At 37.0% G+C, this 22,824-nt stretch overlaps 1 protein-coding gene across 3 annotated transcripts in view; it reads right to left on the bottom strand.

The window, feature by feature from the left end:
• Positions 1-22,824, bottom strand: part of b4galt2 (UDP-Gal:betaGlcNAc beta 1,4- galactosyltransferase, polypeptide 2) — a 147,850-nt gene that overhangs the window by 25,293 nt on the left and 99,733 nt on the right. For all 3 annotated transcript variants that reach the window (XM_044134022.1, XM_044134021.1, XM_044134023.1), the window contains exon 5: positions 7,303-7,490. In XM_044134022.1, coding sequence (XP_043989957.1) covers positions 7,303-7,490 — 188 coding nt within the window. The remainder of the gene's footprint in view (positions 1-7,302; positions 7,491-22,824) is intronic.

Below are 22,824 nucleotides of genomic sequence, written 5' to 3'. Positions count from 1 at the left end.
ATTTGATTCTTTCCTACTTGCTTTTCATCTCAGCCGTTGCTGTTGTTTGGCAAGTGTAACTTAGTCACAACTTATCGAAATGCACCATACCACTCCAAGCATCAGCTAAAACTACAATATTCATTTGCTCAAATAACACTTAAATTAGAAGGAAAGTAAAAGAGTCAAATTATCTGACATACATTAAGACACAATGCTTTGAACAAGTCAGGCATTTTATCTTCTGCTTCTCAAAGAACCCAACCATCCATTAACTTATCTTTTATTCATAATTTATGTTGCAGACCTGCTGGTGCCTGGTTCCAGCTGTTAATGGATCTACAGATCAATTTACTCCTTTTTCAATCCGTACCTCTAATTTGTACCCATTGCCATTTAGTGCTTTTCTATATCAATTTAATACCCATAATGCACAACAACAAAAACTGACAGATATGTTCCTGAACTAGTACAACACTTTATCTCTCTTGGTAGAAACATATTTCCTTAAGCTGTAATGATACATAACTCAAATTCCAGATTTAATGTAATTCTAGTTTAACTCTGCATCACCTGGTCCTATTATTTTAGTTCTTATTACAGTTTGAGTCAGTAGAAACTAATTAAGTATGAAATATTGCAATGCTTGATCACCAAACCTAAATGAACTAATAATCAACCTCCTGCTGATATATACTGTATTTTTAAGGTAGTCGTATAACCATTTTTCCATACAGTAGGCTATGAACAGGTTTAAATATTACATTTTTAATGGTTAAGAGGCCCCCAGGGAAGTATGAATTGACGCATGGTCAGTTCAAAATGTCCCGAGGCAGATATCTGTCATACCATGTCAGGTAAAATAAAATGATCAGTGGACTATGGTACAAAATGACCAGCTATTCACACACAGACTCACAACTATGGGAAATTTAGGAGGTGCCATTAACCTAACAGCAGCAGGAGAAAAATCTTACACAGACAAGGAAAGAACATCCAAACTCTGCACAATACAACCTTGCTTTGGATTTACACCCAGGACCATCACTACAATGATTAGACTTTCAAGAAACCCGTTTAGCTGACAATCCCTATATTTTCTAAATCACTGCAGCATCATGGGAGGGCAGGTGCTTATCCTTTTTTTTTTTCCCTCCAGGGGGTCTTTTTGTGGGCTCTAGTGCCCCTTATTTGAAAGGAGGCTGACAGGAAAGGGGTAAGAAGAGGGGGGAAGACATGTGGTAAATGTCGACAGATCCGGGAATCGAACCCGCAACGGCCGTGTCGAGGACTCAAGGCCTCCAAACGTGGGTCGCACTATCCCCTACGCCACCGCAGCATGCCCCAGGCAGGTGCTTATCTTACGGGTGAGAGGAGAGTTTTCCAGTCTGTCATAGGACAGCACAGAGATGTAGGCAACCATGAACCCACACCGAAGCTCAATCTAGAGACCAATAAACCCATAAAAATCTGACCATCTTATAATAGGGATTAGAATGATTATTATGATAGATTGGCACAATCCATCATAATTGATGTAATTCTGCTCAGAATGTAATTCACCTTGTGCCCAATACTTGCTAGAGATAGGAAGCAGCCCCCCATGATGCTTCCAGGATAAGCAGCTATAGACAATTGATGGATGGCTCAAGATCATTAACTGTAAACATCAATCTCCGTTAGAATACTGAAGTTCCCTTAGGGTAAACTAATCCCTTCAGCGGTTCACCCAAACGTCCCTGAGGTGTGCATGGACTGATATCCTGTGGCAGGCGGTTTCTTTTTGTTGTGTTAAGTATTGGGTACAAAAGGACAAAACTGGCCAAGTACAACATTGAGAAGAAGTGAACTGATCAGCACCTGCCAAAATCCTGATTTCTGTTGTAGCAAACCAAATCAACAGCAGACATGCCTCAACAGGAAAGACAAGTACTTCACTGATGCTGAAAATAGCCTTCTTCAAACAGTATCAATATTCACTATGAAGAGTGTTGTGGTGAGCATGGCCTGATTTATTAAGGTGCAAAAAGGTTGGGTTTTTGAGTTTCCAGCCAACCTATCACCAGTCATGACTGGTCAAGTCGGACAGCCATCCAAATCAAGCCAAAGGATGATTTTTTTGTCAACACATCTCTTCTGAAGCTGTGAATGGCCAAAAGTGCAAAACTTCAGTTTCAAAGGACTATGTGAATACAAAAGGTACACAGATTTTCCAAGGGTCAGGCATTCGTGTTTTGCTTCCAAATATGTATTTAGCCAACTGGATGGACTTTCCCTACACTCAATCTATACACCAGATTTACGTGTTACTGACAGGGAGTAGAGAAAATGTAGCTTGATTGATATGTTATTACAATATTTACTTATATTGTAATTTTTTGTCTCTCTTGTATCCTGCAGCCAAGATCTCCACCTAAAATGCCTGGTTTTGGGCAGTGTAAGAATTAAAAGAAATCCCAGTGAAGGAAGAATGTTCAAACTCCACCCAGAGCAGCTCGGGCAGAGATTTGAAGCAATGACTCTGTTTCTGTGAGATAATATCTCCAGCAGCTGCTCCATTGCACCACTGCTTTAAAGAATCATTTTCAGGGAAACTCCATATCAAAGTGATGGAACTGTGAGTTTTCTTTTTATGTGAAGATTTGCCTAACACAATTTACATTTAAATAAGGCATCTGTCTGGCAATCTGATCTTTTAAGTTTCTTGTCATTTTCAGACTTTAAGTGGATAATTTATGGGTGACTTTTAACTGTAATAGAATAATCCATATCCCTTTAATCCTATCGTTGTATGAATTGACTCCATGTAAAATACAAATAAAAATTTTTAAAAACTCTGAAGAGGCTTCCAAAGTAGCTTCTTGGCAGTTATTTATAAAACAAGTTGCCTTGTTAGAGTGAACGCTAGGAAGCTTCTAACGAATAGTTCTCACATGTATGAATAGTGAATTAATGAGGTGAATTAATTTTCAAACTGATGAATAAACAGGGATATGTACTGAGTATGGAGTGTGCGTATGGGTGTGTGCTTGAAAACACAGCCGACTAAAAAAGGAAGACAAGCTCTTTTACTTTTTGTCAAAAGTCACGAGGCTAGTGGAGTGGGACGGACGTCAGTGGGGGGTGTCATGACAGGCGCCTGGAGTCTAACCAGAGGGCTTTGTGTGTGTGTGTGTATACCTACATGTGTGTACATTCTATGTTGTCAAACGTGTGACAGCTTCTTGTTGAGAGATGACAAGCAGAAACTAATGAGAGCATATGTCTCTGCACAAGTTCTGCGAGCAACAATATGGTCAGGAGGAATGTGAGCAGGTGTGTTCAACAGAACACATGTTGAGGGAAACAAGAGGAAAGAGAGTGAGAAAATATAAAAATGAAAAAAAAATGTAATCTGACCTCTAGCTTAAGAAGAGTGAAGATTTGTTAAAACCTTTTTATATTAATTGCTTATTTATAAGAAAAGTGTGATCAAAAATCTCCCCATTGGATCAGACGTCTTTGATAATTAAGCCAGAAGATGAGCCCAGAAATGTTCTTTAGATACTTTCAGCCTTGATTCTGAATGCTTTGGTCCGGGACCTGGGGACCAGTTTAAAAGCATTAAAAGACCTTTTAAAGAAGTCTGGCAAATTTCAGAAGTAAATCAGGCTGAGCAGTGGGAATAAAAAATAACTTTTTTTAAAAGGCCAATGGAGCATACACAGCTTGTACTGAAAGTAAACATCACAGCATCTGTTTGAAGGCTTCAAGTGGGGAAAAAAAGGATAGTTTTTACAACAGGAAGATGATAAATGCATGTTCAAAACCACAGTTGGCACAGGCCACAGACTTTTAACCCAGAAAGTCAATGAAAACTGGTTAAAAGACCTTGACAATGTCAAAACTACTTATAAAGACTTTTTGCATACATTTTTTTTAAGGTTTTGATATATGTTTAAAACAAAACATGTTTCTTGTCAAGATGATATAAATAGACTGAGTAATCTGATCAGTTAGTGATTTAACTTTTAATTATTCTCTGCAAAATGAAAAAAGAAAACCATAATGCCATTGATCCAAAAGTCATAAAGATGAACAGAAGGATTCTCTCTTCTTAAACAGAATTCCCATCTCGCAGAAATCTGTCACGTCTTCCAGCTTTGACCACGTCAGACAAAGTGGTGGTCAGTCACACCTCCAGGCCTCCTGATTGTCTACGTCACACAAATAATAAAGTCCTAACGCTGTTCATGTCTGTTGATTTCCTTTCTTCCAGTGTGCTGTAAGTAATGGTTTGAGAAGAATAAAGCAGTGCAGCTGCATTTTAAAGGTCATATTAAAACATTAAAAATCGTAGAGGCATTAAAGTACCCGGAGGCTTCAGCAATTTTTAAATTAGCCTCTTAGCTTTAAAAGATTTGGTCCCAAAGTAACATTAAAGTCAGAATAGATCAGGTTCCTTTTAAACTAAAACTGTTAACATTTAATCTCATGTATAGGCACTTGCTATGAGGGCAGAAATATTTGGACATTGATCACAAGTTTTGGTCTTTTTCACTTATGTTGAAAGAGACACGATTTGACAGTACAGAAACTAGATATTTGTCTTATTTAAAGAAGAACTACAGTGAAAGCTCTATGTGCAAACAAGACTGACTATGACTTTTTCAGAACATGCATGAAACATGAATGTCCTAGAAAGTTATTTTCCTGACACACATTTGGCTACCGTATATGCCAGTCTGCACAGAGCCTGCAGCAAACTGGGCTTTGTTTTGCCACTAGCCTCAATATTTTACTGCTTCACTCAAAATGTAATTTATAACACACCTTGGAACATTTTTGAAAGGTTGTTATTAGAGAGTAACAACTTTAAATTCCCCCTGTCTAAACCACACTGAGTGCAGAATGTAGAAAGTAAGTGAACAACATTAACATTTACACAAGAATTAACAGGTTTTAATTAAGTCCTTCATACAAAATAAAGCGCTAGATTAATTCCTAAATTAAAAATTAACTTATTGATCTACTTTAATAATAATAATAAAAAAATCCTGCATACTTCAGCTCATGCTAACAGTTGTGTTCATGTATTACATTAGACTCAGATGATGCTGTTATTTATGATGGGCATTTCATGGAAAGAAAATGCTTATTTCAGTTGAACTTGAGACACGACTTTGAAATCACAGGGAAGAGGACGACTGCCTTCTACCAATGGCCCTGTGCACACCTGGCACTAACATGAATGATCCAACTCTGTCTACTGTCTGAAATGCTGGGTGAGAGAAAGGGCCAAGAATCAATTTATTTTTAATTGCAAGCATAGAGACAGCAGTGAGAGTGCTGCAGCATCTCTATAGACAGAAATGTACCAAGATACCAGCGCGGCTGAAATTTAGGTTTTGTGTTTGTCTGTTGCATGGAGAGCAAAGATGCATCTTTGTGTCAGATCAGAAGAGTTGTGGACTCTTCTGATCTTAATTCAGACGAGTCTGGAACAACAGGTGGGTATCCCACAAAAAATGAGTTTGGTGTCTTTATAACCAAACTTTCATTGATATCTGATCATACAATGACTATGGCAATGATTTCACATACAATCTATTTTTGATCAAATTATTCCTTGTCTTTTTTTTTAATTTAAAATTACTCGCATTCTGTAAAAGAAACATTGATTGGATATAACTAAGTGTCAAAGAGTGTTTTAAATTGAAGTTTCACCCCTGTAGTTTTTTTTGTCAAGTGCTGATTTTGACCAGCTTGTGTTATCTTGTTTAGATGTGCTCTGCAACACACTCATGCAACATTCACCCAGAAAGGTTTTAAACATGTTTAAACACAACTGCAATGTAATATTCATACTACTACTATAACCAATTTTCATATCACTCACTAAATCTGTTAAGATTTTGAAAAAACAAGTCTAATATTTTACAGCTTGAAAACAAACTGAAGATCAGAGCAGAAAATGTTCATTTTTCAGCTGATAATCACATGCATCCGTTTGGAGCCCTTCCACTCAAGAACCTTCAGGCTCAACTCTTACAGCCATTTGTTATTGAGGAGCCCAAAGCTTGAATAAAACTATTTTGAGTGCTTACTGATTAATTACTAACAGGAAATGTCAGCTACTGTTCTGCTTACCACCTGGCATTGTTTTTTTTTTTTTTTTTTTTTGCCAGATAGAATTAGCTTATTGAGCTCTACAGTACATTGAAAGCACTGCAGCCCTGGAGGCTTTTTTAACTTGACAGCTCTGGAGCACTGAAAACTGCTCTGTGGTGAGGTCGCATTCGTTGACCATGTTTGGACTATTCATCAATACTTAGATAATTGAGGTTAGGTGTGGTGTCATTATACCAGCAGATAAAACAAGACCCAATCACTGAGGGCTTGGGAACCTCTGTGGTTTCTCTGAATTTAAAGGTCTTAAAAATTTGCATATTTTTTTTCTCATTATTGCCTTTAGAAGACCTCCTGGATGACTTTGCTAGCAAAAAGATGGTCTAGTTGTAGCTCAATTATGAACAATGTAAAAGACGCAACTGCATTTAATCCTATGTGTTATGTGATAGGTATTTTAAATTTCCTGACTTTCAAATGATTGGTAATTAATACATCAGTTTCTTTAGGTCTTGCATTTAAAAGGATTAATGACAGATATCAGAATGCCCCTGGATCTGAACCTGAAAACACAAAACAGAAAAATCAACTAGAATTAATGCAGGAATAAAAAACAAGTGTATCAGTAGGAATCTATCTTTGGCTACAAATAATTTCTCAGAGCAATTATTAATAAAATTAGTAATTTAGATCAGAATGATCAAGTCAGCGTACCACCTGATTATTAGGAAAATATTGGCCACATACTATATTTCAGTTCCACTTGTTTAGAAATATCCTTGTTTTGAAAAGAAATTATCTGAAAAGCACATATAGGCTTAAAAACCAAGGATTATATTGGTCAATCAGCTCCAAATTAATTGTGAATTAGTTTAGAGAAATTAATGAACTTAGTATGTATTTCAAATAATCATTTCAAAATGCAAAAGTCAAAACTTTGAGGAAGTAATGGTTTATTAGTTTTTGACTGAATTGGAAATCAGTAATCTTTTTGGATAATTTATTCAAAATCTATTTACAAATGTAGTAATTTGGATAATGGCATATGATTTTAAATAAATAAATAACATACGATTTCAGCGGCAATCTGTTGCTATGTTAGCTCATGTTGTGCAGTTTTGTTTTTAACGTTATCTGTAGTAAACATCGTTATTATATATCTGTGGCTCTCTGGATTTACCAAAAGCAGAACACACTTTGCAATGATCAGCTTACCTGAAGCCAAACTTGTCCATTGCGATGGCAAAGTGCCTGGGCTGGTCATAACAGTGATACAGGTTCCGGTCGTCCATAGGGATCAGATCCACGTCACTGAAGATGAAACAGTCATACTCGGCATCCTTTAGAGCCTCCGTGTAGCCAACATTCAACAACTTTGCCCGATTGAATGTATCTTCACCCAGCTGAAAAAGAAATCAAAATTTTGTGTTTACACATAAACAAGATTTTAAGAACCATGTTTATTACAAATATCTCCATTCAAGAACAATGGAGATGTGTATAATTTCTTTATCCTTTACTAATGTATCCCAACAGCAACATACATTCATAATAGCTACCTCAGTTATCCAAACAAGAACAGTGTGATGTGCTTAAGATTATTTGTGCGGTACTGGAGTCTCTCATTTGAGAATTAGTATATGTGATATTTATGATAGAAAAAATCTAATACTACAGACATTATTTTCATATGGTTTTTGGTAAACTTTAAAATGCAAGACACAGCTGGATTTAAGAATTGTTGTTTTGCGTTAAAGAATATGAATTATATTTCAATGGTAGGTAAATCCTAATGTAGCCTATTTAACTATTATGAAACTACGTCCCATGGTTCAACAGGATCAAACCTTGGAAAAATATATTGAAATACTGGACCAAAGTTTTATGGTCTCCACAAAGCAGCATTTCTAATATCTGCCCCACTAATATGGTCAGATATTAGTAGCATTCCCTCAACCCCTTGAAGTTCAGATTAATAAATTTTTTTACTTAGCACAGGAGTCACTTAAGGCTACCTTTATCAAAAAGGAAAATATACTTTGGAATTAGTTTGTTTACCAAAAATCTTTAAATTCAGCTGATGTTAGAGTAGCATACATAATAAAAGATTATCTTTTTGTTATCCAAAAGGAAACAGTTATTTTTGAAAAGAGAGAGATTCTTATTTATTTTGGGCTGATGAGGAGCGAGCCATAGTGTTGGACTCTGGCCTTCCTTACATATCCTGCTCTGTCATAGATATAGAGGAAAAATGATCAGTTTTGAAAGGTCAGGCCCGGATAAAGAAAAAAAAAAAACAAGAACTAGCTAAGATATTTCGGTATTGGAGTAATAAATTATTTTCTATCTCACTTTAGGGGTGCAGGGTTGTTTCCAGAATGTGGGACCCAGGAGCCCTGCAGTGGATCTAGCGCTCACGCTCTTCTCATTTTAATAAGCTTAGCCACATTTTAACAAGAAATGTTATCTTCATCACTTTCTCAGCAAGTATCCTGCTTTGATTTCCTTACCTATGCTTTAATGCTAATTTCCATCACCTCCAAGCACACAGATGCAATTTAATGCAACACAACATCAATAAACAACAGTATTTAGTGTCTGCTGTGCTGGTCTGGACAGTGTTTTCTTGCTACATGCAGTATGAATTGATGTGTTCATTGACTCTAAGAGAACTGCCTGCCCCAGTGGAGTGTATCTATATTTTTCAGCGCAGGTTCAAGACTTTGGAGAAGATAAATGAATTCTGGTCTGACAGCAGAGAAGTGTCAGGACAGTCAAGGTTAATATATCGCACAGTTATAAATTTAATAATGGAAAATGTATTGTATATCTCTCTTAGTGAATCCTTTCACTAAGGTTGGTGAAGTCTAGCTCTTTGTCAAGTAGAGGGAAGGTCAAGCAAAGAATGAAGTTATAGTGCAAGCCATGTATTGTGCTCAAACATGCTTTGAATTTTTGCTACTTTCCTAGACAACTACAGAGAAAAATACAGAGAAAGTTATCACTGTAACTCTTCTTTCAGTAGTTGTGCTCAGACTCAGAAAAAAGATTTCAAAAGAGGCAATGGTTTATATGTATAAATATATATATATATATATATATATATATATATATATATGTGTGTGTGTGTGTGTGTGTGCGCGTGTGTGTGTAAATAGAGAAAAGAATAAAAAAGGTCTCCCCTCCCCCCAAAGAAGACAGCAAGCCCAAACAACAATCCGAAATGGGTCAACAACTTAATCTGCATTTTACATAAAAAGAAGCAGAAGGAACACAATGATTTAATTTTAGTGTCAACAAGATAATCTTACCCTGACCAGCTGCAAAATCAAGATATAGACAGTAGAAAATAAACTGCAGTCGGTTTGTCTTTTACTCAAGTAACGTGTCATTGTGAGAATCTACCTCAGGGTATATTTTATTTGAGGTTTTAAGGCAGAGCAACACAGTTTCAGTCTCTAGAGCTGCAAAGGCTATAGACAAGAACCCAAAAAGGTTTCAGCTCAAACTGTGGTGAAATAAGGAATAACAGAGTGCCATAAATTTTACTGCAGTAACATATTCTTCAACCATTAATGGAGACTGAAACAAGACAATTTAAAATGACTGGTTTACATCCTCAACCCTGTTAAAATACAGGGTTTTTTTTGTTTTGGGAAGATGGAATTGACTCCACACATCCATTACCAGTTCAGAATGACTGTGAATCAAGCACAATGGGTAATCCTTCTTGTAAGCCTTCTAATACCTGAGATTTTACAGCATAATCCCCCTCCACTGGTAACAAAAAATCTATTGTCACAAATCCACTGGGGCTTCAATTATCAGATAAATTGATCTTCTGTCTGTGTTTCAAAAACAGTCTATGAAGTTGGCATTCAGGCATTGGGAGAGCCGTCATAGGAGCATTCAAGTTTTTTATTCCTAAAATAATTTTTTTAAATAGTTTTTTCAACCTATGAATTTGGTAAGTGGATGTGCAGTTGTATATATATATATATATATATATATATATATATATATATATATATATATATATATATATATATATATATATATATATATATATATATATATATGTCGGTTATTATTATGCTATATAAGTAATCAATGTCTATGTGCTAGGACAGGCATCCAAGATTTATTTTTTTTTTCTCTGAAGTCCTCCAAATAAAAAGCAAGTCTTTCCTCTTCATCAAAACTGTGCTCACTCTCATAGTGGTGCATGTCTCAGCCCCCCATTTTCAGACATTTCAGCAATTCACCAAATGAAAATATCAGGCAACGCGTAATTTATTTAAATAATTCTGTGAAACTCAAATTATTTATAATTATTACACACACAGTGATAGGTTTCAAATTAAGGCTTATATTTATTTTGCTGACTTGGGCTGAAAGTTATTGTTTGAAAATTAGAATAACAAAAAAACAAAAACAAACATGAAATAAAACTATTACAGAAATGTAAGGCTATGGAAAAGTTGATTTTGAACACTGAGGCAGGAATCCAGTCCTTTTTTTGTAAAATAGTTTTGGACTTGTCTCCAGTTGAGGAGGAGCTTCACCATGTCCTCAATATGTCTGTACGTCTTAGAGATCTGACTCTATAGCTGCAGAGCGCAGCTTATGAAACTATCCCAAAGTTTAAATGGGTGTAACTTTACCATCTTTTCAATGCTGATACTTGTTGGTTGTGGCTCTTTTTCCTACCACTCTATCCTTGCACTTATCTTACCATTTATACGTACAACAGTCCATTCACAAACTGACAATGATGCTTTGTGGCTTAGCCTTTTTGTGGAAGGTATCAATGACCATTGTGTGCAAAAGTCAGCAGTATTCCCCATGATCAAGTTGGCCATGAAATATCTATATTACAAATTGTTGTTTTACTGGTCTCATGTAATATTTAACATTTCTGAAAAAGTCTATTTTTTGTGATATCTTCACTCTCTGTGCAGGAAATTTATAAGTTAGTTTTTGAATTAAATTATCAGAATAGGGCAACATTTAAATATTATTTTATTTTATTGTATTAACATCTGTCCCTTTTAAATTCCAAAAGTCTTTATTTCTACAATTTTTTTTGTTCAAAAGCCAACAATCACCTTGAGCTTAATGTCCAGAAATAAACTGTCAGGATGTCTGTCATGCCAAGCTTTGTTTAGTCACACAAGGTGTTGGAATCTGACAGGTGTCGAGACAGAATAAAGAAAAACTAAGACTTTGTTGAGCCTGAGGGCAACAGTGTGCCTGTTAATAACCCTAAACTTTGTCTGTGTTGTTCAAAAAAGATTTCTTTGGCATTAATTCAATCTGAAAGATGTTCAGAGCCATAGACTGGTCATCTGTTTGAGTGCATGATCAAAGATCCTCTATTTATATTTCTCTTATTTGTTGCTCTAATAATTAAGAAAAAGAGATGCACCCTCATAAGGTCAGATGAACCAAAATAAAAACAAAATAGAAATGAAAAAATAGAAAAGATCAACAACTGCATGAAACTTAATTGCAAAACAGAATAAATATCAAATGCAATATTCAGTTTTAAGTTCAATTTCAATTTAAAATTTTAAGAATCCCTGTTACTAGGTATAAAATTATGTAAAAGCAGGTTGTAAAAACAGTTCAGTGTTCATGCATTTTATATTTTTGAGGACGTGTGCGACTCCCAGCATCCTTTTCACATTTTATTCCTTCTACTTCAGGCTATTGCACTTTGACCAAGACTTGTGCTTATTTTGTTGCCGTTCATAGTGCAGAGGAAAGGATTGCTCCACCACAATTTGCTTGCAGTGGCCCACAGGGAGCTAGTGAAACTGTTCATGTGCGAATATTTGACAAATCAACAAATTACTGGGTAAAATGCAGAAAGGGCACTTCAATTTAGCAGCGAGAGAGATTTGTGACTCCTCACTTGCAATTTCACAGCCATCCTTTAACTTTTCAAGGACATTTCTACTCCCTTAATTTTTGATCAGACCCTACATAATTCAGTGTGCATATGCATGTGGGTGGCAACCCCAACCCTGAGTAAATTAGTTTACTGACAAGTGTGACAAGTGTGGGTGCAGCACAAATATGGTTTTCCTCAGTTTGCTGATTCGTCTGACTCCCCCCATGCCCCCACTGAGCATTTTTAAATTCAAAGCATGCATTTTCAAAGTACCAACCCCTGTGTTGCATACAAGTTTACTTCATCTCTCAAACTTTTCACATTTGCTGCATAATTAATTTAGAAACAAAAGGGGCAGCTGTCATGCACCGCACTCTAAATCGAGTGCTACAGGCTTTATTTATCGAAACAATAGCATGCAGACAAAAGCTCTGTTGAGATTATTGTGGACTAATAAGCATTTCTAAATAATGAGCCATTTTCTTGCTGACATTCTGGCAGAAGCTTTTACTAATGGCGACTTGCAATATGTGCACTCGACCGATGCCAAATGAAAATCCAAATTAAACAAAGTTCACTTCTGATAAACAGCTACAAACTTAATTTACAGATCAGTGTTTGCTGAATGTAAATGGTTGATCTATTTATTCAAATCCACTAGTTTAGTTTTATATGAATAATTAAACATGTGCATAGCTGTGAAGTCATGTAAATTATTTATGGTGCAGTGTAAAACTGCCTCACTGCCTGTCACACAGAATTGAAACCATACATTTACAATTAGTCTATAAGAAAACACAAGCATATTTTTCTCCTTTTGACAGCAAATTGGACTAAACTTTTCCCTTTTTTAGGTATGTTACAATTAATACAATTATTTGCATTTGACAAATGCTGGAATAATGACAGCTTTTTATGTGATTGTGCATGCTAAACAATGGATTTTGTGTGAAGGCTATATGCCTCTTTTAGTGATTGGGAAGAATGGCCTTTAAAACTGTATGACAGGATTCAAACATTTTGGGTTTTGCTTCATTAAGATCTATAAATTTTGAGCCATTGCTCCTGACAGAACAAGTGAAACAGTCAGTTTTTTAAACCACCTTGGTCACACACACAATTCAGCTCTGCCCAGTTTTCTTTCTGCTGGATTCAGGTGAGGGTTTGGATATGGTCTCTTCAAAACTTTGGAGTCCTTAAATCACCAACTTGAAGGTTTACTCATTATCATTATCCAACTGGATGACACCTTTGCACACTTTCTGACTGATGTCTAGAGAAGTTGCTTCAGTATTTCAATAAAATCTTCTTTCCTTATGACGCAATCTATGTTGCAACTTGTACCAACTTCCACCACTGTCCTTCACACTTGGCATGGTGAAATTTTAGGGTTCCAAATTTGTTGCTTTAGAATTTTGGCCATTCAAGGAAAACCCTTCTATTTTCATTTGATCAGTCAAAATTTTTCCCAGAGTTCATTTCCAATCTGTAAGCAGGCAAATCTTTTGAAGAGATGAATGTGGCACATTTAGACATCTGGGAATTATACTCAAGAATTAAATTAGGTGGAAGTCCAGCATCTTCCTGTTGTTCTACCTAAAGTCAGAATGTCAGCGAGTTTGAGGCTTTTCCACAAATGTATCCTTAGCTGTGCCTCATTTTAAGTGAGTTCTGTTGCATTAACAGCAGCTTTTGCAGAGAAAACATCATCTTGGATTTTTCAGATTGCTCAAAGGCAAAGTAAACTTTGTACATGCAAACTTAAAACTGAAAAAATGCCAGTATATATATATATATATATATATATATATATATATATATATATATATATATATAAAATTCCCTTCTCACCCACAGGTGGTGATTCTTCTTCCTCTTAGCTCGGGTCCTCTACCAGAGGCCTGGGAGCTTGAGGGTTCTCTGATATCTTGGCTGTGCCTAGGACTGCACATTTCTGGACTGAGATGTCTGATGTTGTTCCTGGGATCTGTTGTAGCCACTGTTCCAGTTTGGGGGTGACTGCCCGAGGGTCCCGATGACCACAGGCACCACTGTGGTCTTCACCTTCAGGCCCTCTCCAGTTCCTCCCTTAGGCCCTGGTATTTCTCTAGTTTTCATGCTCCTTTTCCTGATGTTGCAGTCACTTGGTATTGCCACATCCACCACAACTTTCCTCTGTTGTTTATCCACCACGACTATGTCTGGTTGGTTCGCCCTCACCATTTTGTCTGTCTGGATCTGGAAGTCCCACAGGATCTTAGCTCGGTCATTCTCCACTACCTTGGGGTGTTTCCCACTTTGATCTTGGGGTTCCAGTCCATATTCTGCACAGATGTTTCTGTACACTATGCCTGCCACTTGGTTGTGTCGTTCCATGTATTCTTTCCCTGCCAGTATCTTGCACCCTGCTGTTATGTGTTGGACTGTCTCAGGGGCCTCCTTGCACAACCTACACCTTGGGTCTTGTCTGGTGTGGTAGATCTGGGCCTCAATTGCTCTGGTGTTTAGGGCCTGTTCCTGGGCGGCCATGATGAGGGCCTCTGTGCTGTCCTTCAGTCCAGCTTTTTCCAGCCATTGGTAGGACTTTCTGATGTCAGCCACTTGGTTGTTGCGGTGGTACATCCCATGCAGGGCTTGTCCTCCCATGATGGTTCCTCCGGCACCTCAGGTTCTGTTCCCCATTGTTTGAGACATTCACTGAGCACATTGTCTGTTGAGGCTTTGTCCCTGATGTATCTATGGATCTTGGATGTCTCGTCTTGGATAGTGGTTCTCACACTCACTAGTCCTCTGCCTCCTTCTTTGCGGTTCGTGTATAGTCTCAGTGTGCTGGATTTGGGGTGGAACCCTCCATGCATTGTTAGTAGTTTCCGGGTCTTAACATCTGTGGCCTGTATCTCCTCCTTTGGCCAGCTAATTATTCCTGCAGGGTACCTGATTACTGGTAGGGCATAGCTGTTTATTGCACGGATCTTGTTCTTGCCATTGAGCTGGCTTCTCAGGACTTGTCTTATTCGTTGGAGGTATTTGGTTGTGGCTCTTTTTCTTGTGATCTCATCAAGGTTGCCATTTGCTTGTGATATTCCCAGGTATTTGTAACCTTCCTCTATGTCTGCTATTGTTCCTTCTGGGAGTGAGATACCTTCTGTGCGGATGACCTTCCCTCTCTTTGTAACCATCCGACCACACTTCTCTAGTCCGAATGACATCCCAATGTCCGTGCTGTATATATATATATATATATATATATATATATATATATATATATATATATATATATATATACACACACACACACCAGAGGGAGCACTAGCTTAGATACTGTTATTTTGCCGACATAATAAAGGTTCTTTTGTAAAGAAATACCTTCAAGATCACTCTGTCTTATGTAATACTTGGACTAGTTCTGGATGCAGACTTTAACCCAGTAACAATGAGATGGATCAGGGGCTCTGTGGTTGTCAGGTTATTGGATGAAAGAAAATGTCATCTTCCACCAAATGTTTCAGCTGCTTCACTGCAGCAGCTCGGTGACTGACAGCAGGAACTCTGCTCCTTGTTGCGACTTTTGGCAGCTTCCTGTAAAACGTCTGTGAGGAAGGGCATGGCACAAAAACAAAAGGCTGTCAGGTATGGTACGAAAAACCAATAATAAGGAATGTTTCAGGATTATTTAGCCTCTAAAGACTTTGTCTCACAATATTTAGGGGTTTGCAACTGGAGCTGAGTATTGACTTCTGCAAAATCAATAAGTACAACCTGACCAGGCTTGAGCACAAGACTGATATGAAAGATAACCTGTGTCAGACTTTGTGAGTTCATATTAAATATTTATGACGTATCTCAGGCGGCTTAAAAACTGGCTGCGCTCTTGAAACTTTTTCAAAAGAGTCTTACAAACCTGCCAACCGTCTGCTTTGGGGAATTTCACAGCAAAGTAGGAATGCATATTACCTTGTCAGTCTACACTGACTAATGCTGGGCTATGCTCATAAAACAGCAACTCAAATACCAAATCTTAGCTTCCTTTGAGAAAAATATTAACACTGCAAAATTCAAAGAAAAACTGAAAAAGTAGCAGCTTGCAAAATCTTAGCGCTACACTGTAAAATCTTGTGTTCATCCTTAATGACAGAACAACCCCAGTTCACTCCATGTGGCTGGGATAGTTAGCATTCACAACTGTCCTTTGCCATATTCATCCATCATGTCCTCAGTGACTTTCAACACTAATTGTCCTCTAAGGGAAACTCATCTGTAACTGTTATCAGTCGGGGCTAGTTTGTCACTTCAGACGTGAAAGTGAAGTTGTCAAGGCAAAGTAAAAGTGAAAACCTCAAGAGATGAGAAGAAAAGCTTGTCAACATTGATTGGTCCAAGCTACAGTACTGTACAAAAGTTATAAACCATCCTTCGTTTCTCTTAGTTCCCATACTTTCTTTTCAAGTATTTTTATCAATAGTTCTTAAGACTTTATGAAGGGCTTTGAAAAAAATGTCACCCTTACTTCAGTCACTCTCAACTGAGTCTCAATCATGACAGTATGATGCTGTGTGTGTGTACAAATGTGGGAAGAGTACGTCTCAGACTTTCTGTTGAAATTCTCTAACTGCAGCTGAACTCTTCACAGATCGTGTCTAAACATAACTCTGGTAAATTCCTTGAGTTCAGACCTTTTCATTTTTGAATGACTCAGCTTAGAGTTAAGTGAGTTTCAGCAACAACAAAAATCCTGAACACTGAAAGATTCAAAATTGGGTTGAAGCTTATGAGAAAATCTGGATATTTAAAAGTGAACAAGAAAATCCAGACTTTTACACTGTCCTACAGTTTGTACAAATTAAGTTTACACAAAAAGCTGAAATAACTAAGATCTTTCTTGTAGCCATCTTCTCTCTCACATCAGTCTGTGGGAAATCAGAGGAAAATTGACTTCCTTCTTTGCTACAAATTTCCTTTCCTCACCTGCTTCACTATTACCACTGCTCTATGTTTAAACCCGGGCCTCTCAGTGCTTGTTGGATTTGACTGTATTCTGGTCCTTCTGCTTAGTTTTTGAGAACCTGATGGTACCATTTTCTGAAGTTCTTATTTCTCTAGTACTTCATGTAAATACCGTCAGCATCTTTTTTTCTTCTTCCTCGGGTTCTGAAGTTATGGATGGACGGATACAGCTTTCAGAAAATGGGAAAGTATACAAGGCCTGAAAATGCAACTTATTTTCCTTTCTCCATTTCCAATTTCCTTTGATGTCACAAATTTTGAACTTCATAGTTTCCAGGTTTTTCCAGACTTCATAGAAACCTTATACAATCAGACAATGGAACATCTCCCTTCTACTTCACGTTCTGTCATTGCCTCAACTCTTCACTCTTTGACCTCCCATCTCTGGTGATAAAAACGATTATTCATCCTCTCCCCTCCTCTGCACCTCCTGCTTTAAGTTCATTGTCGAGAGTCCATTTATTTCCTCTCTGCCCCTCTCTCCGTCTGTGGTAGGTCCTCCCCGGTGTTTCTGCAGTAATCTGGTCAGTGTCAGGTTCTGTCTCTCTACATGCCCTCTGAAAACCAATTAACCCTATCAGCCGTATCAGGGTATCAGCAGATAAATCCATTGCTGCTGCCCCGACGAGAGACTGTGAGCCCATGACTGATGAGGACCAACGTGCACTGTAACTTTCTCCTAGGTCAGGTCATTGTGCACATGAACACACATATCCACATTACACCAGAAATACTGTTGCCATTAAAGTAGATTATTGTCCTGTCAGTGCTCAGTCTGAATGACTGTCTCAACATTGTGTGTATTTATGTGTATAAATGGAATAAGTGTACATCTACACACCAGTCATGAGTGTTGTGTAGCTGTGCCGTGTGTGTGTGTTTGACAGGATTTATCAGCTTTCTGCAGATAGATTAAGGCTGTGCCTCACAAGCTATCATTTGCCTGGTCAGCCAGAGCACGAAAAGAAAGACTGCAAGTGACGTAGAGAGATTTCACCTTATCTCACTTAATGGAGATTGAGCTGAATGTGTGTGAGATCGAGTGAAAGGGGTTTGTGTGTGAATAAAAAAATATATAAAAAAAAGAACCAACTTTCCACAAATAGCTGCTGTCCAAATGTAGCATAAATAAGTTCTGATGGCTTTCAGTTCAGTGGACAAGTTTGCATGCACTGCATCAAAGAGCACTGACTTACGATCCTATGATTACATAAAATGATTTCATAATGCTAGAATTGGGTATTAGTCACTGCAGGGTATGACAAAGGTTAGCATAAAGTAGACATGAGCCTCAGTGAAAATGTCACATGATAATTTTTATTTAAAACAGAGAAGCAACAATTATTCTGCTGTATAATAACAGAACATAACAGCAGTTATTTTATTGTTTTGATTCTGATGCACATGCTTCAGTAGAAATAGAGCACCCAAAAAGTTTTGCAGTTGGTTAAGTTATTATTGTGCAGAATAGCTTCCTTTTGTGATGATCTTTATAAATTAACTTACTTAACTAGTTCATATTAGCAGGCTAATAAGCAGGATTATTGCACTAGTTACATTTTAAAATGTTACTTAAATAAACATAACAGATGCCACTCAGAGTAGGATTTATTTTTCTTTTTTAAATTGATAAGTAGAGTTGTCTTCCCTCAGCCAGATGACAGTTAGTGTGCAGCAACAAGTGGATGAGGGGCAATGCTGAATTACGTTGTGCTTGAGACACTTTTCCTCACTTTCTCTGGCATCTCACTGAGACAACTTTAAGCTATAAGAGCTGTTAAATTTTTATCAAGACAGAGCACAGCAAAATTTAATTACAGGTTGTTAGTCTGCAATTAAAATGTGCAATTCCTCTCTCAGCCTTTGTCCTTTTGAGCTTTGCTCAGAAGACTCAAGCTATTTTCCCTTTCAAATTTAAATGTCAGTATAATATATGTATAAGGGAATTTTCCAGCACATTGGTCATTGGTGGCTGTCATGTCATTAGCATTTACCAATTACAAATACATCTATAAAAACAGTCTCTTTTTTAGCATTGCATGCACAACCAAAACAAATTATATCTATTAAATATGAAGATTACAATGAATGAATACAATGAGATTTATTGTCCATAAAAATAATTAATTACATCATTAAAACAAATGCAGATGAGAAACAGCTTCAAATTAGGTCTCTGAAATAAAAGGATTATCTTCACTTCCAGTGAAGTAAAAGATTAATTTATTGACCTTAAAAAATTAATAATGTTGATTGATTTCCTATTTTTAGTAAAAAAATCTGACCCTGCTATTACCGTAATTGTAAAGTTACATATAACCCCTTTTAAGGAAAAAAGATGAGCGATACTATGTTTATCAGACACTGTATGAATATTTGTAGCAGAATGTGACTGGCCATGCGTTATTAATAAAAGATGATGATCCTTTCACTGCACCACCTGGGAAACAAGAAGCTCATCAAAGCTTGATTACATGCTGCAGTCAACCACACATTCACAAGCACTCTAACTTTTATATATACATCTAATTTATACCCTACAATTTTCAATCACATTCACATTCTTCTGCTTTATGAACACTTGGCACGGAGCACAAAGAGAGAGGAACAGCGTGGTGATGCTGGCATTAAGCCAGAATAACTAATCTGGTGTAACAACTTTTTGGTCACACAAAGCAAAAGGCCAAGTCATGGCCGCCAATTCAATTACTTTTCTGCAACATTGTAGTCGATAGTCCTAGATTGGGGCAACATCAACACAAGAACGATGCCAAAGCAAAAAAAGCACAAAAGCACAAAAGCACAGGGCAATATTGTCATTTGGTTTGTAGTAACAGCTGTTTTAATGTACAAATCTACACCAACACCTCCACATGGAAATAACAAGAAAGACCGGAGTTCAGCCCACACGGTAACTTTAATTTCTGGGTTATTGTGAGAAGGTCTTAGCAGTAAGTTAAAACTCCTGGATGTGGATTTGTTGATCAAGCAAAAGGAGATGGAGAAATTATTCCTGCTTATATAAGTTCCTGCCTAATAGTATGGTTGGGTACTTTATTAATGTTAGAAACTTTAAAAAAGAAGCCAACTCACTTTCAAAAGAATATGAACTAAGTAACCTAAAACCTAGGCAATCCAGTATAACTCAATGCTGCTGCTCATGAGTCATTTGTTGTGGCCCTCCAAAAATGGCAATTTATTTTGTGAAAGGACCTCTTAAAAACAATGATTCTTATAGAAGATAATTCAATTAGCATTAACAGTCAAACAGCAGAGAGAAATCTTAATACATGTGTAAGTTTTTGATGACAAAATTCTTCTCATACACTGAAGTAGGTGCAGGTCAAAAATTTTGAGTAAAACTCAAATGCAGGCACAGTTAATTAGCATTAGGATTTTATTAAGGTATTGTTGTTCATAATTTTTTTCTTTTTTCTAAGATTTTGTCTTTTTTTCTCCAAAGTCTTCTTGTACCCCAACCAAGCATAAAGTTAAAGCCCGTGCTTCTGAGAACCAATACCAAGATTGACCCTCCAAAGAAGAACATTGTTCTGATATGAACATTGTATATTTCAGAACATTGTTTTATTTTTTTTGCACCAAAGTGCAAAAATTAATTGAGTTAATAACTAAACCAAAACATCTTCTTGGTAATAGGCAAATATTTAAGTTATTACATGCAGCCACAGATTGATACACAATCTCTAAATTGATTTAATAAGTGTACATTGCAATAGATGAGTGTAGAGATTAATAACTGTTTGTCATATCAGCCATGCAGTCAAGACTGCACCATCCAAGGCCAAGACTGAGCCCAACACAGAAGAAAAAACAGCTTGAAATCAGACATCCATTCCTAATATTTGTCAACATAAGAATACATGAACAGAAGTAGAGATACAGCAGGTAAGATATGCAGAGAACACCGTATGATGTCGGAGTGACAAAGCACGGCACACTTAGCTGCATCCTCCAACAACAGTCTGTCAGGAAGAAAAGGAAGAGACGACTGGCTCAAAAACACATGCATCAATGTGACAGCAAAACAGAAAGTGGAAGCAAAGTGGAGAATGGGGTAAAAGGCAAAGAGAAAGGCAAACAGAACAAATAATAAGCTGAAGGAAAAAGAATAAGAGAAATAAAAACTTGACAGTAATGATAAGAGAAAGACTACCAAGAGGAATGACAGCAAAGGTCAGAGCTCCCCTGCAGAAATTTGGCCAGCATGTGTCACTCAGGAAATACAGTAAACTACCCACACATAACACACACACACACACATGCACAGAACTGGCACCTGACACATAGCGAATGGTATGCTGAAGTGGGGCTGCGTGGAGGTGAAGGGCGCAGATTTAAACCCACCAGACATTTTGACTAATATGGGGCAGATGGTTGCTGCAGCACATTGCTGTGACCTGCTGCAGCAGTCCTGCTGATGTAGACATATAGGAATCTCATGGTGACAAAAACAACTGTGATGCTTTTAAAAAGGTACAGAGGGACACTCTCCAGAGGGAAAGAGAGTTTCTCTGTATCTTTCAGGGATCAAAGCCGTTCCATCTGCATCATCAAGGACATTCAGTATAACACAACTTTACAAGCTCCCAGCTGAGACCTGTATTACTTCTAGCCACCCTTGTTGCAGAAATAAAGCCTCATGCAAGAATAACTATGTCCTAATATCAAGTATAAAATTGTCAAAAAAGTCTGGATGAAACGGCCTTTTTTCAAATATCCATGAACAGAGTACAGAATTGAGACTAGTTCACTGAAAAAAAAGGCTTGCAAATAAAAGAAATGTTTTTATTTTTATTTTTTTACAAACTCCATTTTAAACACATTTCTATAAATTAATTTGGTGTATAAGTTGAGATACAAAAACAACAAACATAAAAGCAGGGTTTTATTGGAAATACATAAATTTCCTAAATTTAAATTTCAAACAGCAAGGGAAACAAAACAAAATATGTACATGTGACCAGGCATCATATTTCTGTTTTATATTCAAAACTTTGGAAAGCCTCTAGCCTCTAGCCTTAGCTTCCTGTTTATAGCCCACAGCTATTCCACACACCTTGATTGTAACAAGTTGCTTTTAACCTATTTTAGCTTTTCACCATCAAATCTCCCTCCTATTCCTCATCTGATCTTGACAAGACATTTTTTATTCTACACAACCACTACTCACTGGATATTTTCTTTTTTGTCATTTCTCTTGCATGTGAAAATTCCACCAAGTTGGTGTGATGTGACCGGGGGATTTTCTAATTCATTATTTAGATTTAACTCACATTCTAACATTTCAGATGTTATTTACTCAAAGAAAAAAGAAGAAAAAAACTTGCTCTATGCAACCTCTTTGTTCAAGTTAAGGGTCAGTCTTTCTCCTTTTTTGCACACACTTGTTTAAAAGTCCTTCCAACCCAACGCTCTAGAGATTTGAATGACTCACTCTTTCCTATTTCCCATAACGACCAATATGGGCTACCATCTGCTTTGCCCCAATCAAGACAGAACCTTCTATAGTTTTTCATCACCTTGAGAAACTGCTTGGCATGTGTTTGTGCCAAAGCTGACAACATTGTAAAGTTCATTTTTATCAGTAAAAGGTTCTCAGATACAGAACTGAAGCCAGTAAAGGTATGATAATGCTTTTCATCAGCCCCCAAGCCTGTTTCATAAAAAGAAAAAACAAAAAACATTTTCCCTGAAGAAGTATCTTAAATTCTTTATGTCATTGTTCTGCTCCTAGTAATCTGATGTGACATTTAAATGAGTAAAATGTTTCTGTTCCTATAATACTATTGTGTTTGATACGGGTTTTATTCATTTCA

The sequence above is a fragment of the Gambusia affinis genome, linkage group LG12 (assembly GCF_019740435.1).
Source record: "Gambusia affinis linkage group LG12, SWU_Gaff_1.0, whole genome shotgun sequence".
Lineage (NCBI taxonomy): Eukaryota > Metazoa > Chordata > Actinopteri > Cyprinodontiformes > Poeciliidae > Gambusia > Gambusia affinis.
The sequence above is the reverse complement of the archived record's forward strand: the minus strand, read 5'-3'. Positions and strand labels throughout refer to the sequence as shown.